Source organism: Carassius gibelio, chromosome A1, assembly GCF_023724105.1.
Source record: "Carassius gibelio isolate Cgi1373 ecotype wild population from Czech Republic chromosome A1, carGib1.2-hapl.c, whole genome shotgun sequence".
NCBI classification, from domain to species: domain Eukaryota; kingdom Metazoa; phylum Chordata; class Actinopteri; order Cypriniformes; family Cyprinidae; genus Carassius; species Carassius gibelio.
Window position 1 is genome coordinate 1248882 of NC_068371.1, and position 15325 is coordinate 1264206.

At 37.3% G+C, this 15325-nt stretch overlaps 1 protein-coding gene across 3 annotated transcripts in view; it reads right to left on the reverse strand.

The window, feature by feature from the left end:
* Window positions 1-15325, reverse strand: part of chst10 (carbohydrate sulfotransferase 10) — a 90825-nt gene that overhangs the window by 71556 nt on the left and 3944 nt on the right. Inside the window, exon 1 of one of the 3 annotated variants that reach the window (XM_052545521.1) lies at window positions 12654-12774. In XM_052545521.1, coding sequence (XP_052401481.1) covers window positions 12654-12756 — 103 coding nt within the window. In that variant the 5' untranslated portion in view covers window positions 12757-12774. Of the gene's footprint in view, window positions 1-12653; window positions 12782-15325 lie in introns of those variants that run through there. The other 2 variants (XM_052545438.1, XM_052545355.1) reach the window with 2 other exon arrangements.

Genomic DNA, 15325 nt, shown 5'->3' on the forward strand with positions numbered 1-15325 from the left:
ATGCGCACAAAATTCACAAATGCACACACAAAATTTAAAAAGCACAGAAGATTCACAAATGCATACAAAATTCAGAAATGCACACAAAAATCAGAAATACACACACAATTCAGAAATGCAAACAACATTTACAAATGCACTCAAGATTAACAAATGCACAGGACAAGATTCACAAATGCACAGGACAAGATTCAGAAATGTATTTCTGATGCACACACACATATATCTTGATTCACAAACTGCTTGCGGTCTGTGAACTTCACTGCATTTGTGTGTGAATTTTGAGACTCCCCTGACTTGGCTCGACACACAAATGCTTTTTTTTAAACAGGGAATGATCAGCAACCAATCAGATATCTCCCTTCTTTTAGCCAATCACAAGAATGCACCCCATGTGGGGGGATTGTTTACTTATAAGCCAATCACATGAACGTGTTCACACAGCAATTGTATTAAATTGTATGAAAATACAGATGTTTAGATTACAATTCAGGTTTATTTTTTATTATTTTTTACTAAATAAAAATTTAAAAACTGCAGAAAAAAAGTTAACCATGGATACATAAATTTGCAATAGGCAATTATTTCATTTTATTGAAATATTTTAATGAAAGTAAAAAAAAAAAAAAAGTTTAAACCTTTTTGAATATTTAAATATATCTAAATATTCTTTTGGATGCAATATAGAAGTCACTTTAATTATAATATTCAGTCCTTACATGAAGAGAGAGTCAGTGGTCCGCTGCGAGAGGAAAGTGGCTCTCTGGCTGCGAAAAGTGGGTCTCCGGCTGTCGTTCGCTTAGGAAAGTGAGTTGATCGCTGCGTGAGGAAAGTGAATCGTTCGCTCAACTTCGCTGCTTGAGGAAAGTGAATCGTTCGCTGAGGAAAGTGAGTCGCTCGCTGGGTGAGGAAAGTGAGTCTTTCGCTGCGTGACTCGTGAGGAAAGTGAATCGTTCGCTGAGGAAAGTGAGTCGCTCGCTGGGTGAGGAAAGTGAGTCGTTCGCTGCGTGACTCGTGAGGAAAGTGAGTCGCTCGCTGGGTGAGGAAAGTGAGTCGTTCGCTGCGTGACTCGTGAGGAAAGTGAGTCGCTCGCTGGGTGAGGAAAGTGAGTCGTTCGCTGCGTGACTCGTGAGGAAAGTGAGTCGCTCGCTGGGTGAGGAAAGTGAGTCGTTCGCTGCGTGACTCGTGAGGAAAGTGAGTCGTTCGCTGCGCAAAGTGGGTCGCTGGCTGCGCAAAGTGAGTCGCGGGCTGTGTGAGGTAAGTGAGTCGTTCGCTGAGGAAAGTGAGTCGTTCGCTGCGTGAGGAAAGTGAGTCGTTCGCTGATTGGCTTATAAGTAAACAATCCCCCACGTGGGGTGCATTCTTGTGATTGGCTAAAACAAGGGAGATATCTGATTGGTTGCAGATCATTCCCTGTTTAAAAAAAGGCATTTGTGTGTCGAGCCAAGTCAAGGGAGTCTCAAAATTCACACACAAATGCAGTGAAGTTCACAGACCGCAAGCAGTTTGTAAATCAAGATATATCTGTGTGTGCATCAGAAATACATTTCTGAATCTTGTCCTGTGCATTTGTGAATCTTGAGTGCATTTCTAAATTGTGTGTGTATTTCTGAATTTTGTGTGCATTTCTGAATTTTGTATGCATTTGTGAATCTTCTGTGCTTTTTAAATTTTGTGTGTGCATTTGTGAATTTTGTGTGCATTTGTGTATCCTGTGTGTGTATTTATGAATTATGTGTGTGCATGTATGAATCCTATGTGTGCATATGTGACTGTAGTGTGTGCATTTATCTTTATTGAGACTCTTCTGGCTCCATAACTTTGCTACTCCTCCCCCTCCTGCTGCTCTGCTGTGAGTCATTGTTGTGACGTCACGTGACTCACTGACACAACGCATCGAGGAGCAGCAAACAGAGAGAGTGAAGCTGATAGCACATTGAAGTCCAGAAGGGGGGCTCAGGGAATGTAATTGCACAGGTATATTTGTTCTTTGTTTGTTCTTTAGTAATTATTGTGTGCATTTTATTTCATTTGCTTTTAAAACCAGGAGAGATTTTTGTTACTCTTTATTATTATTATTATTATTATTTTTTTTTAAAGGCTGTAAAGAATTCATTCTACAGTGCCTACTAACTAGTAATTTTGTGGACTTCAGTACATTAATAAAAAAATATTGCCTAAATAACTGATCATTCATTCACCTCAGAAATAATGACATAGACCTACTGCTCTACCCTACACAAAAGTATATATTTGTTTTAAGTAAAAAGTAACCTGTCTTATTTATTCAATACAGTGGCTAAATTAACGAAAAATAAATCATCAACGAGTGTTGACATTTCCCAACAGCATAGCAGTAATGACTTTATGAAGTACTTTTACTTCTAAGATTGATACAATTAGAAATAAAATTGTAACCATGCAGCCGTCAGCTACAGTATTGCATCAGACAGTACACTACAGAGCCCCTGAGGAAAAGTTCCACTCATTCTCTACTATAGGAGAGGAAGAATTGTATAAACTTGTTAAATCATCTAAACCAACATGTCAGACCCTATTCCATCTAAGCTCCTAAAAGAGGTGCTTCCAGAAGTCATAGATCCTCTTCTGACTATTATTAATTCCTCATTGTCATTAGGATATGTCCCCAAAATCTTCAAACTGGCTGTTATTAAGCCTCTCATCAAAAAACCACAACTTTACCCCAAAGAACTAGTTAATTACAGACAAATCTCGAAACTCACTTTTCTGTCCCAAGATACTAGAAAAGGCAGTATCCTCACAATTAAATTCCTTCTTAGAGGAAAATGTTATAAGAAAAGGATTTCCAGTCAGGATTTAGACCGGCATCATAGTTCTGAGACTTCTCTCCTTATCATCTGATAGTGGTTGTATCTCTCTATTAGTGCTATTGGATCTTAAAGCTGCGTTTGACACTTCTGACCACAACATTCTTTAGCATAGACTAGAAAACTTTGCTGACATTAATGGAAGCGCATTAGCATGGTCATACGCATTGACCACCATCAGTTCGTAGCAGTGATATAAGAGGTATCATTTTGATCATAAGCGCAGTATGGAGTACCTCAAGGCTCAGTACAAGGGACTTTACTCTTCACGCTTTACATGTTACCCTTGGGAGATATCATCAGGAAACACGGTGTTAACTTTGACTGTTATGCTGATGATACTCAGCTCTACATTTCTTTGCGGCCCGAAGAAATATACGAATTTTAAAAACTAATGGAATGCATAGTCGATCTAAAAAAATGGATGACTAGTAATTTCTTACTGCTAAATTCTGAAAAAAAAAAAAAAAACAGAGGTGTTAATTTTAGGACCTAAAATATCTGCATGTAATAACCTAAAACAGTGGTTCCCAACCTTTTTCAACTCGCGGCCCACACAACCACACACATATGTTTGCGTGGCCCACATCAAAAAAATTAACTGACCCCCGCTATTGTTGGGTTAATAACTTAGTACTCAGAAGCTAGATTGTTAACTGTATTTATTGAATGAACTAGGGCTGTGAGATATGGACAAAAAAACTAAACCTATCGCGATTTCTTTGATCAATTTTGCGATTGTGACACACATCGATATGCTTTTACAGTCATAAATGCATTCAGGATTAATTTGAAATATATTTCCAAAAGAAAACCAATTAGAGCTTTATCAAAAAGTTGTAACGTCTCTAGAACAGACATAAGTCAAAATTATCACTATAGTAAAGATGTAATAAAATGTATAGACTTATGGCAAAAAATAAATAAACCCCATGTCCAGGGACTTTTTTCTTTTTCTTTTTTGCCATGCATTGTTCATAGAGCTCATTAATTGTAGATTAATCAATACATCAAAAAAAAAATAATCGCTAGATTAATCGTTTAAAAAAATATTCGTTTATCCCAGCCCTAGATACAATGTCAAGATATGATACAGTCCATCCATTCATGAGGGGACGCTGTGGCCTAGTGGTTAGAACCCTAGGTTTGTGGGTTCAAGTCTCGGGCCGGCAGTACCACAAAAATATATCTAAATTACAACATATGCACTTAATGTCAAATGTAAAAATGTTAATGCATGCATTTATGACCTCTAGGTTTGATTATTGTAACGCTTTATTGGGTGGTTGTTCTGCACATTTAATAAATAAACTCCAGCTAGTCCAAAATGCAGCAGCTAGAGTTCTTGCTAGAACCAGGAAGTATGACCATATTAGCCCTGTTCTGTCAACACTGCACTGGCACCCTATCATACATCGTATAGATTTTAAAATATTGCTTATTACTTATAAAGCCCTGAATGGTTTAGGACCTCAGTATTTGAATGAGCTTTTGTTACATTATAGTCCTCCACATCAGCTGCGTTCTCAAAACTCAAAAAGCAATTCGATCCTTTTCCTATTTAGCGCCTAAAATCTGGAATAACCTACCTAACATTGTTTGGGATGCAGACACACTCTTGCAGTTTAAATCTAGATTAAACACCCATCTCTTTAACCTGGCTTACACATAACACACTAGCACATTACTAATATCCAAAATCCGTTAAAGGATTTTTAGGCTGCATTGATTAGGTAAAGCAAAACCGGAACCGGGAACATTTCCCATAACACCCGATGAACTTGCTACATTATTAGAATAATGGCATCTACGCTAATATTAGTCTCTTTTATTCCAAGGTCACCATAGCCACCAGATCAGATGGTCACTGCAGTCACCCGGATCCAGTAAGTATCCAGTACAGATGGTCAATAAGCACCTAGAAAGGACCACTACAGCCCTGAAAGACAGCAGCGACCAGGACAACTAGATGAGCCCCAGAGACAGATCCACAGTCAAGACCTTGTCTCCTAGACGACCAATGGGACAAGACCACAGGAAACAGATGATTCTTCTGCACAATCTGATTTTGCTGCAGCCTGGAATTGAACTGCTGGTTTTGTCTGGGCAGAGGAGAACTGGCCCTCCAACTGAGACTGGTTTCTCCCAAGGTTTTTTCTCCATTCTGTCACCGATGTAGTTTTGGTTCCTTGCCGCTGTCACCTCTGGCTTGCTTAGTTGGGGACACTTTATTTACAGCGATATTGCTGACAAGATTGCAAATGATTGCACAGATACTAATTAAACTAAACTTTTACCAATCATATGAAATTAGTATTAATAAAAGATTAATTTGTAATACAGAGGTGGCACAGAAGAACACAAAAGTGACTTGTAGGTAGATATTCAGATGTTTAATAAGGCTCAGAGGTGGCATGAGTGCAATTAAATTCATACATTCATCTGGAGATTAAAGTCAGCATTTTTATCACTGAATAATTCATTCAAATGGCTGATTCATTCAGGAATGAAGCAAGTGACTGTCTTTATGAATGGATAATCATGAATCACTGACTCACTTGATTCATTCAAAAACGCACTTTCATTGAATGAATGAAACTCGGCTGTGTTTGCTTTTAGAGATGCGAAGCGGCTGAGCTGTTACTATATTTGGAACTATTTTCATTGAGGAAACGCAGCAAAATCACACAGAAAATGAGAGCACGTGAGTGAGTTCTCAAGACTAAAAAGCACGTGCAAATGATAGATTCCGTCACCTGTCATCGCATTATAAGCACGGAACCTGTGGGGATGAGAAGAATTGTTATTATTAGCCACAATCCCACGCCAAAATTCAAGTCCAGCTCTGTGTTTTCTGCTAATAACCCAACTGTGAATGATGGGAGCAGCATCACTATGTTGTCACTGAGAAGCTGCAGCCGTGATGGGGATAATTTTTAGCAACAAAAATGCACTACATGTTTCTTTTCCCCTAATTTTTTCCAATTGACAGAAATGTCAATATTTGCCATATTTATAATACATTGTAAGTGCATTCATAAGGCATTTTAATGAATGCATAATGCCTTATAAAAAAATCCTTATAATATGTTGTATAATCTCATGAATATTAAAAAGAACAGTTTTAATATATTATACTATTTACTTATTTGTCGTTATTCCATTTTAAAAGTATCATGATTTATAACACAATAAACACGTTGCATCCACTTGCATTGATTATATTTCTCAGTTATAATGTATTATAAGTCTCATATCTTGTAAATTTTTCTGATTCTTCTTTACTTAAAGCAGTCAAAGACCACTTATAAGTAGTAATAATAATAATAATAATAATAATTATAATAATAATAATAATAATAAAAATTCTCTCAAACAGCCATAAGATCACATATCAGGTCAGATGAATGTGTAATGTGAAACATTTGTTTTGAAATATTTTTTTTTGTAATATCAGTTTGATTATTTTGATGATCCCCTTTAGACAGCTATTGATGAGTAACTCTGCAACTACAGATCAACTAGCGGTCATTAGAGTATTAGTATGTCTGCTACTGTAAATATGCTAACACTTAATTTTTAATCTTCATCTACAGCGATATCATTGACTTGATTGCAAATAAATGCACAGACACTATTTAACTGAACAGAGATGGCATCACTGAATTCAATGATGAACTGCATTTAACTATCATTTTGCATTATTGACACACTGTTTTCCTAATGAATGTTGTTCAGTTGCTTTGACGCAATGTATTTTGTTTAAAGCACTATATAAATAAAAGTGACTTGACTTGATGGTCAACCAACAGATAAACTGACTATGCTCTCTGCAACCATACTAGATGCAAACATTCTTGAGCATACTAATACTCTAATGAGAGTTAGTTGGCATGTTCTTGCAAAGTTGCTTACAGTCGACTGATTAAGGGGACAATCAAAATAAACCATATAAAACTTTTTTTTTTTCAGTTGGAGTGTTAGGCTAACATCAATTAATTAACATTAGCTCCACAGGAAAGAATCAAATAACACTCAACATCTAACCACTCACAAGCTGTAGTAACATACTGTGCATGTCAAGATATGATACAATTAGGGCTGGGACAACGCGTCGAGGTCATCGATGACGTCGACGCAAAAAATACGCCGACGCAAAATATGCGCATCGATTGGTTGACTTGTTTTTAGTTCTCTAAAAAACGTTTGCAAAACGTTTACCTTATGTGCGCTGAATATACGCGATGGCCGGATCAACATTCTGTCCAACGTTATATAACCAATCCAGGGGTTTTTCTGCATTGATCTTTTTTTTTGGCGGCTGTCAAAGCCTTATTTGATCGGTGAGTGATGTAGAATGACTGCTGCGCCTGACAGGGCGCGTACGAGAAAGAGCCCCAGCTGCTCGCGCACTCACAGTCTTCAAACAACACGAGCGCTTCTTGCTCTCTCTCTCCCTTGTGCATATTAATCAAAATCATTAAACACGATAGAAAAAGGGCGAAACACCAAAGTTTCATGCGCGCTCACGCACGCACAGTCTTCAAACTACACGAGCGCTGTCTCTCTCTCTCTCTCTCTCTCCCTCGTGCATATTAACCAAAATCATTAGACACCATAGAAAAAGAGAGGAACGCCAAAGTTTCACGTGGAGCATTCAGAGATTTTTTTTTTCTCCATGACAGGCTGCTGGCTCCCACTGTTACTTTTTTTTTTGGAAAAGCACTCTCTGTATTAGCTTAAAGCCCTCAAGTTTACATTGGTTACTGTATTCTTTCAATTGCTCTAAAAAAGTATTTTGGGTGACCTTTTTTATTGAATGCTAGACATCAAGTTGTTGTTATTTTCATCTGAAAGAAGAACTTTTTATCAGTAAGCTAGGCCCTATGTGCTCAGTAAGCTTGTTTCAGTGAGCTATGTGTTTTCAAGGCTTCAAGGTTTTATTGAATGCTATCTCTATACAAGTGCAAAGTAATGCATTCTTAGTCAGTCTTTTATTTTGTAATTTTAAGAGCAATAAACATATATTGCAATGTTAAAGAATTCATGTTTTTTTCATTCAGATATGTAAATCAACATGTATAAATTGTTAGTAGTCAATTAATGGGGAGATAATCGAAATCGAATCGGTCTAGGAAAATTAATCGTGAGATTAATCGATACATTGGAAAAAAATTATCGCTAGATTAATCGTTTAAAAAAATAATCGTTTATCCCAGCCCTAGATACAATGTCAAGATATGATACAGTCCATCCATTCATGAGGGGACGCTGTGGCCTAGTGGTTAGAACCCTAGGTTTGTGGGTTCAAGTCTCGGGCCGGCAGTACCACAACTTAGGTGCCCTTGAGCAAAGACCGAACCCCCAACTGCTCCCCGGGCACTACAGCATAAATGGCTGCACACTGCTCCGTGTGTGTGTTCACAGTGTGTGTGTGTGTTCACTAGGGGTTGCACGACTACTGATTTCTATTAGTCGATTTTTTATTTAAAAAATACTTGAATTACTCGACTACTCATAGCCTCATACTCATAGATTCATAGCCTTATCCAACAATTACATATATAAATTGTCAAAACTATTTTGACATTACATATTTACATTTTCATGAAACAGCCAGTACGTGTATTTGTGTCTGTAACAATCAAAAAAAAAAAAAAGACAGATACAACGTCGTACAGTACTTGATAAAACCGTTATGGCTATCTTTTTTTTTTCATAGTTATCACTGATCAAGTATGCAGTGTTAAACTAAAATAATATTTATCATGCAAGCAGAGAGATTCAGTGATCATTTGAACACGACTGAATCAATTCATTGCGCACATTTTCATTACATTAACTCTTTAAAGCAAAGATTGCTTAAAGAGTAATGTTTATGTTTAATGTTTAGTGAACAAATGTGTGTGTGCCACGCAAACCAGCAAAAGATTAAGATGCAAACATGTAGGCCAAATAGAAAATGTATCCATATCTAAGTTGATTATTAGCCTGCTCTCTCTCTGGTATTTGAGATACTGAGACGCGCAGTGCGGCCGTTTGATAGATGAGCGTGCAGTGCTTAATCTATTCATTCCTATCATATTGTGGTTTAAAGCATTGCCCTTTAAATATAAACAATAGAACGTGTATGATGTATTATTATAGGTGATATTATTCCTTGGCGAGCTCTGATTTCTGAGAGATGCACAGAGAGACAACAGCAATGCTGTGTTTGATTTGCGCTCTTTTATCTCATAAAGTATACATTCATTCAATTCACACTCATGACTTTAGAGGTCTCTGTATAATACTGCACTGATCCCCTGGCTCACCTGCTATCTAGCAAACTCCAGACTGTGGCAGCTTCAGCTGAGTATTCAGGCAGAATTATTCCTTGTCTGTTATTCATTTTTGAAGCCATTATCAGTGCCATTCGGAATAAGGTATTCGGCTTCAGGCACAGATAGATAAGGTCATAGAAAGTAACATTAGCAATATTGTAATCCTAAAATTCACGTCGTACTTGCAAACTCTTTGTACGCATTATGATTAATGCATGCTTGAGTGGTCGAATGTTTCTGACAGTGCCAACTAGTGGTTGAAATAGTCGATCAATCGACTAGTCTATGCAAGCCCTAGTGTTCACTGCTGTGTGTGTGAACTTTGGATGGGTTAAATGCAGAGCACAAATTCTGAGTATATATAGATTTATATCATTTTCGCGAATGCTTATAGATCATTAAAATCAATTATAAAAATTGCTTATAGATAATTAAATCTTTGGTAACACTTTACAATAAGATCTAATTTTTTTAATTAGTTAATGCATTAATTTAATTTAAAAATAATTTTGAAAGGTGAAAATTAATATTTGAATTAAAAAAAATGTGGAAAAAAAGGCCCGCTGTAATAGAGGCGTGGTTGTCTGCTTTGCGAGTGGGCGCGCTAGCGCGCCTGAGGGTTCAGGGACAGGTCACAGCCTCACAGGAGTCGCACTGTCTGGCACAGCATCACTGCTGAAAGTTGACGCGTCTTCATGGAAGATGCCAGCAAATGCAGAGCCCAACTCGACCGCAGCAGAGAAAATGAGGTAAAAGTTGTATGCAAGCTATTGCCACTCCTGCCACTCTTCCTACAACCACATACACACACACAGTGACTATTGCACTACATTTCCCACAAGCTCCATCCTTGGACTCAAATTACTCTCCAGCTGTAGCTCATTGGATTTTAGTATTTGAACTGCCAGCATTCTTGTGTTTATCGCGATGTCTTGTTTTACTACGGTTTACACTTCTGAGCATTTTCTATTGTCTGTCGGATGCTTATTTTGTCTGTTCCCCAATTTATGATTACTGCTGCCTGCCTACTGGACTATATTGTTTGTTTTTTGGACTGTGATTCTCAGCTTGACACCCTGACATTCTGCCTGTGTACCTACCACGATTCTGCTTGTTCTTCCCTGTCTTGTTTGCTGTCATTGACCCCTGCCTGTACGACCACGATGTTTCTTATTAAAAGCTTGCAAGTGGATCTAAAGTCTTGTGATTACCCCTCCGTAACAGTTATATATAGATTTATATCATTTTCGCGAATGCTTATAGATCATTAAAATCAATTATAAAAATTGCTTATAGATAATTAAATCTTTGGTAACACTTTACAATAAGATCTAATTTTTTTAATTAGTTAATGCATTAATTTAATTTATTAAAAAGTATTGATTCATCTTTGTTAATATAAGTTAATAAAACTGTTCATGTTAGTTCATGGTATATTAACTAGCCTAATGTATATCAACTATGCATTTTAGGTAACTATGCATAATAAGGTATTACCGTATTTTTCGGACTATTTTTCGCACCTGAGTATAAGTTGCATTAGTCCAAAAATACGTCATGATGAGGAAAAAAACATATATAAATCGCACTGGACTATAAGTCACATTTATTTAGAACCAAGAGAAAATATTACCATCTACAGCCGCGAGAGGGCGCTCTGTGCTGCTCAGTGTAGACTACAGGAGCAATGAGCAGCATTAGAGCGCCCTCTCGCGGCTGTAGATAGACAGTAATGTTTTCTCTTAGTTAATTTCTCTCGGTTCATGTCAAATTAATTTTGATAAGTCGCACCTGACTATAAGTCGCAGGACCAGCCAAACTATGAAAAAAAGTGTGACTTATAGTCCGGAAAATACGGTAGTACATTTTGAACATAATATTAACTAAGATTCATAAATGCTATATAAATAGTGTTCGTTTTAACCAATATAGTTAGTGTTACCAAAGTTGTATATATTTTATTTTTGTGTCAGGGTGTTAAAGTCGGCATGAAATCAAATTTGACAAATCTTATTTTTATATGTAATATTGTAGTGTGCATTATAAATGATTTATCTGTGCACTTCATTATTTTTTTTTAAAATTCATGTACCCTTATAATCTTTAATCAAATACATTACCCTACCATCCCCCCTCGAAACGACCTCTCTTCTCTTTCGGTCACGTGCCATGGTGAAAGGGTGCAGCCAGAGCCGATGAGGGTGCGGCTATAGGTGTCTGTCCCGTTTCTGCAACGCCTCTCAGAGAAACTCTCGAGGGTGAACTTGAACGACAACTTCACTCGACTCATCTTGGTTTGCGGGAGGCTCGTATAAATATGGGCTGATTCCTGCCTGAAATTTAGCTCCTCGTTCTCGTCGCCGGGCTCCTCAATAAAAAATCCTTGATGGGAGGGTAACGGTGGAGAGCAATCATCCACAACTGAATGCAAACTAGCATTCAAATCTGCCTCCATTTTGTTTGCAACGCCCAACAATCCAATCAATTCCCCGATGGACGAAACCAAGCCCCGCCCTACATTTTTTTCTAATTTCAGAAGCCGTTTAACTCGGATATACGTCACAGCAAGGAAAAAATGACAATCTCAACTTCCGTTTCATGCCGACTTTAACCCTTTCATTACTGTGTGCTGACCATAACATCCAGACTGCTAAAAATAAATTATATAGCATTTATTTATATGTAAAATAATAAATTCACTATGGCAAAAACACATTGTAATGTATATTTCAAATAATGCAGTATGCGAAAGGTAAATGTGCAGATTAGTACTGGTTTAGTATTGGTAACTCTTTACAATGTTAAAGGTTAACAGTGTTTTTTATCTTAGTTTTTTTATGTTCGTTTTTGGTATGACGAACACAGGTAGACGGGCTAGCCGATGAGCTATATGTGGGCATACTGAAGACTAAGGTTGATTTGTTTAGTTTAGTTTTAAAGCACATTTAAAAACAGGTGTTGAAACCAAAGTTCTGTACAACAATGTAAAATAAACTTAAAAACATACATCCTCAATATAACAAAAGGACAAATGAAAGATACACCCTCAAACAGAATTAAAACAAACAGAATACAAATCAATCTTCAAAGAAGATTTATACAAACAAATAGAAGGGGAAGATCGTTCCAGATCCTAGAAGATGCCATAGCAAAAGCCAGGTAGCCTTTGGTTTTAAAATGTGAATGAGGGACTGAGAGGAGAAATTGACTATGATGACCAAAGTGATCTAGAGGTATTTTGTGGGTGATCGGTGCCTATGCTTTTCACCTCGGTAAAAACTGATCTAATGCTGGCAAAATTGAAAAACATGCATAGGATAAACATGTCAAAAAAACATCTGATCAGTCAAAAATAAAGCATTAAGTTTTAAAGGGGTACATTTTCAAAATGTTTTTAAATGTTACTGCATTGCAACATAGATAAACACTTTAAATCAATATCTCTGCATAGAAACTCTGACCTAATGTGATAAACACATACCACCTGGTATTCTGAAGCTGAAGTTGATGAACTTGCTGACGAACATAAGGATAAGTAGCACCCAGCCACAAGCACCAACCAGCAACCAATGACGGCGCATCATTGGCACACGAACAGGATGTCAAATCCTACAAAAAAATAAATAAATCAAAACATAAAAAAACATGATTAGTTTCTACGATTAAAATTTTTTGATGCATTACAATTTACATAACACAGAATCTTTATTTTCTACATAGTTATGCTAATACATATGGCCACTTCTGTTATGTATACAGTGCAACAGTGAGAGAGAGAACAAAAAAAGTATATCTTATATATATATATATATATATATATATATATATATATATATATATATATATATATATATATATATATATATATATATACACACACACACAGAATTGTTGGCATTTTTGCAGATTAAAAAAAAAAAAAAAAAGTATATCACATGGTCCTAAGTATTATATAAGACCTTACATCTCACAGTGCATGTCAGAGCAAATTAGAATAATGAGGTCAAAGGAACTGCCTGAAGAGCTCAGAGACAGAATTGTGGCAAGGCAGAGATCTGGCCAAGGTTACAAAAACATTTCTGCTGCACTTAAGATTCCTAAGAGCACAGCATGGAGCCAAAAGAGTCTCAATACAGATAAATGCACACACTACATTCACATATGCACACACGATTCATAAATACACACACAGGATACACAAATGTGTTTTGGATGCAATATAGAAGTCACTTTAATTATAATATTCGGTCCCTACATGAAGAGAGAGTCAGTGGTCCACTGAGAGAGGAAAGTGTCTCTCCAGCTGCGCAAAGTGAGTCGCCGGCTGCGTGAGGAAAGGGAATCGTTCGCTCAACTTCGCTGGGTGAGGAAAGTGAATCGTTCGCTGAGGAAAGTGAGTCGCTCGCTGCGTGACTCGTGAGGAAAGTGAGTCGTTCGCTGCGTGACTCGTGAGGAAAGTGAGTCGTTCGCTGCGTGAGGAAAGTGAGTCGTTCGCTGCGAGAGGAAAGTGACTCTCCGGCTGCGGAAAGTGAGTCTCCTGCTGCGCAAAGTGGGTGTCCGGCTGCGCAAAGTGAGTCGCCGGCTGCGTGAGGTAAGTGAGTCGTTCGCTAAGGAAAGCAAGTCGTTCGCTGCGTGAGGAATGTGAATCGTTCGCTGAGGAATGTGAGTCGTTCGCTGATTGAGGAAAGTGAGTTGTTCGCTGAGGAAAGTGAGTCGTTCGCTGATTGGCTTATAAGTGAACAATCCCCCACGTGGGGTGCATTCTTGTGATTGGCTCAAACAAGGGAGATATCTGATTGGTTGCAGATCATTCCCTGTTTAAAAAAAGGCATTTGTGTGTCGAGCCAAGTCAGAGGAGTCTCAAAATTCACACACAAATGCAGTGAAGTTCACAGACCGCAAGCAGTTTGTAAATCAAGATATATGTGTGTGTGCATCAGAAATACATTTCTGAATTTTGTCCTGTGCATTTGTGAATCTTGAGAGCATTTGTGAATGTTGTTTGCAATTCTGAATTGTATATGCATTTCTGAATTTTGTGTGCATTTCTGAATTTTGTAAGCATTTGTGAATCTTCTGTGCTTTTTAAATTCTGTGTGTGCATTTGTGAATTTTGTGTGCATTTGTGTATCCTGTGTGTGTATTTATGAATTATGTATGTGCATGTATGAATCCTATGTGTGCATATGTGAATGTAGTGTGTGCATTTATCTTTATTGATACTCTTTTGGCTCCATACACAGGGGCCTCCATAATCCTTAAATGGAAGACATTTGGGATGACCAGAACCCTTCCTAGAGCTGGCCGTCCGGCCAAACTGAGGTATTGGGGGAGAAGAGCCTTGGTGAGAGAGGTAAAGAAGAACCCAAAGATCACTGTGGCTGAGCTCCAGAGATTGAGTCGGGAGATGGGAGAAAGTTGTATAAAGTCAACCATCACTGCAGCCCTCCACCAGTCGGGCTTTATTATTTATTATTTATTTATTTATTGCAGTGTGTAATTATTGCTTAATTTAATTTTCATTTTGCACTGTACGTTGCACAAATGTATTGGAAAATGTAAATATAAATACAGAAATGTATTGCCATTTTACATATTGCATTGTCATTTTACATATTACATTCCGAACTGAATATCGCCACCCATATGCTTCCATACATATGGGGAACTGCATATAAATGGAAAGTCCCATAGAAGAACTGACCATTTTTTTCTAATTATTAAAAATTGTATCTATAATATATATTTATAGATGAGGACTTTTGCAGGGTTGTGTGATTCTGATATCACTGCTCATGAGCTCAAAAAGGCAGTGAAATGCCTCTCTTTGAACAAGTCCCCGGGTTGTGATGGTCTAACATCCAACTTTTACCGTCATTTCTGGGACTTGCTTAAGGAAGACTTTATTTTAATGTTAAAAGAGGCAATTGATAATCTATCTTTTCCTCCAACAATGAATCAAGGAGTAATCACTTTAATCCCAAAACCTGGCAAAGACCCAAAAAATTTAGATAATCTTAGACCTATTACTTTACTGAACACTGATTATAAAATTATTACACATGTTTATACTAACAGATTAAAATCCAATTTGGACAAAATTATTAGTGACTCTCAATCTGGCTTTATGAAAAATAGATCGATTCACAACAA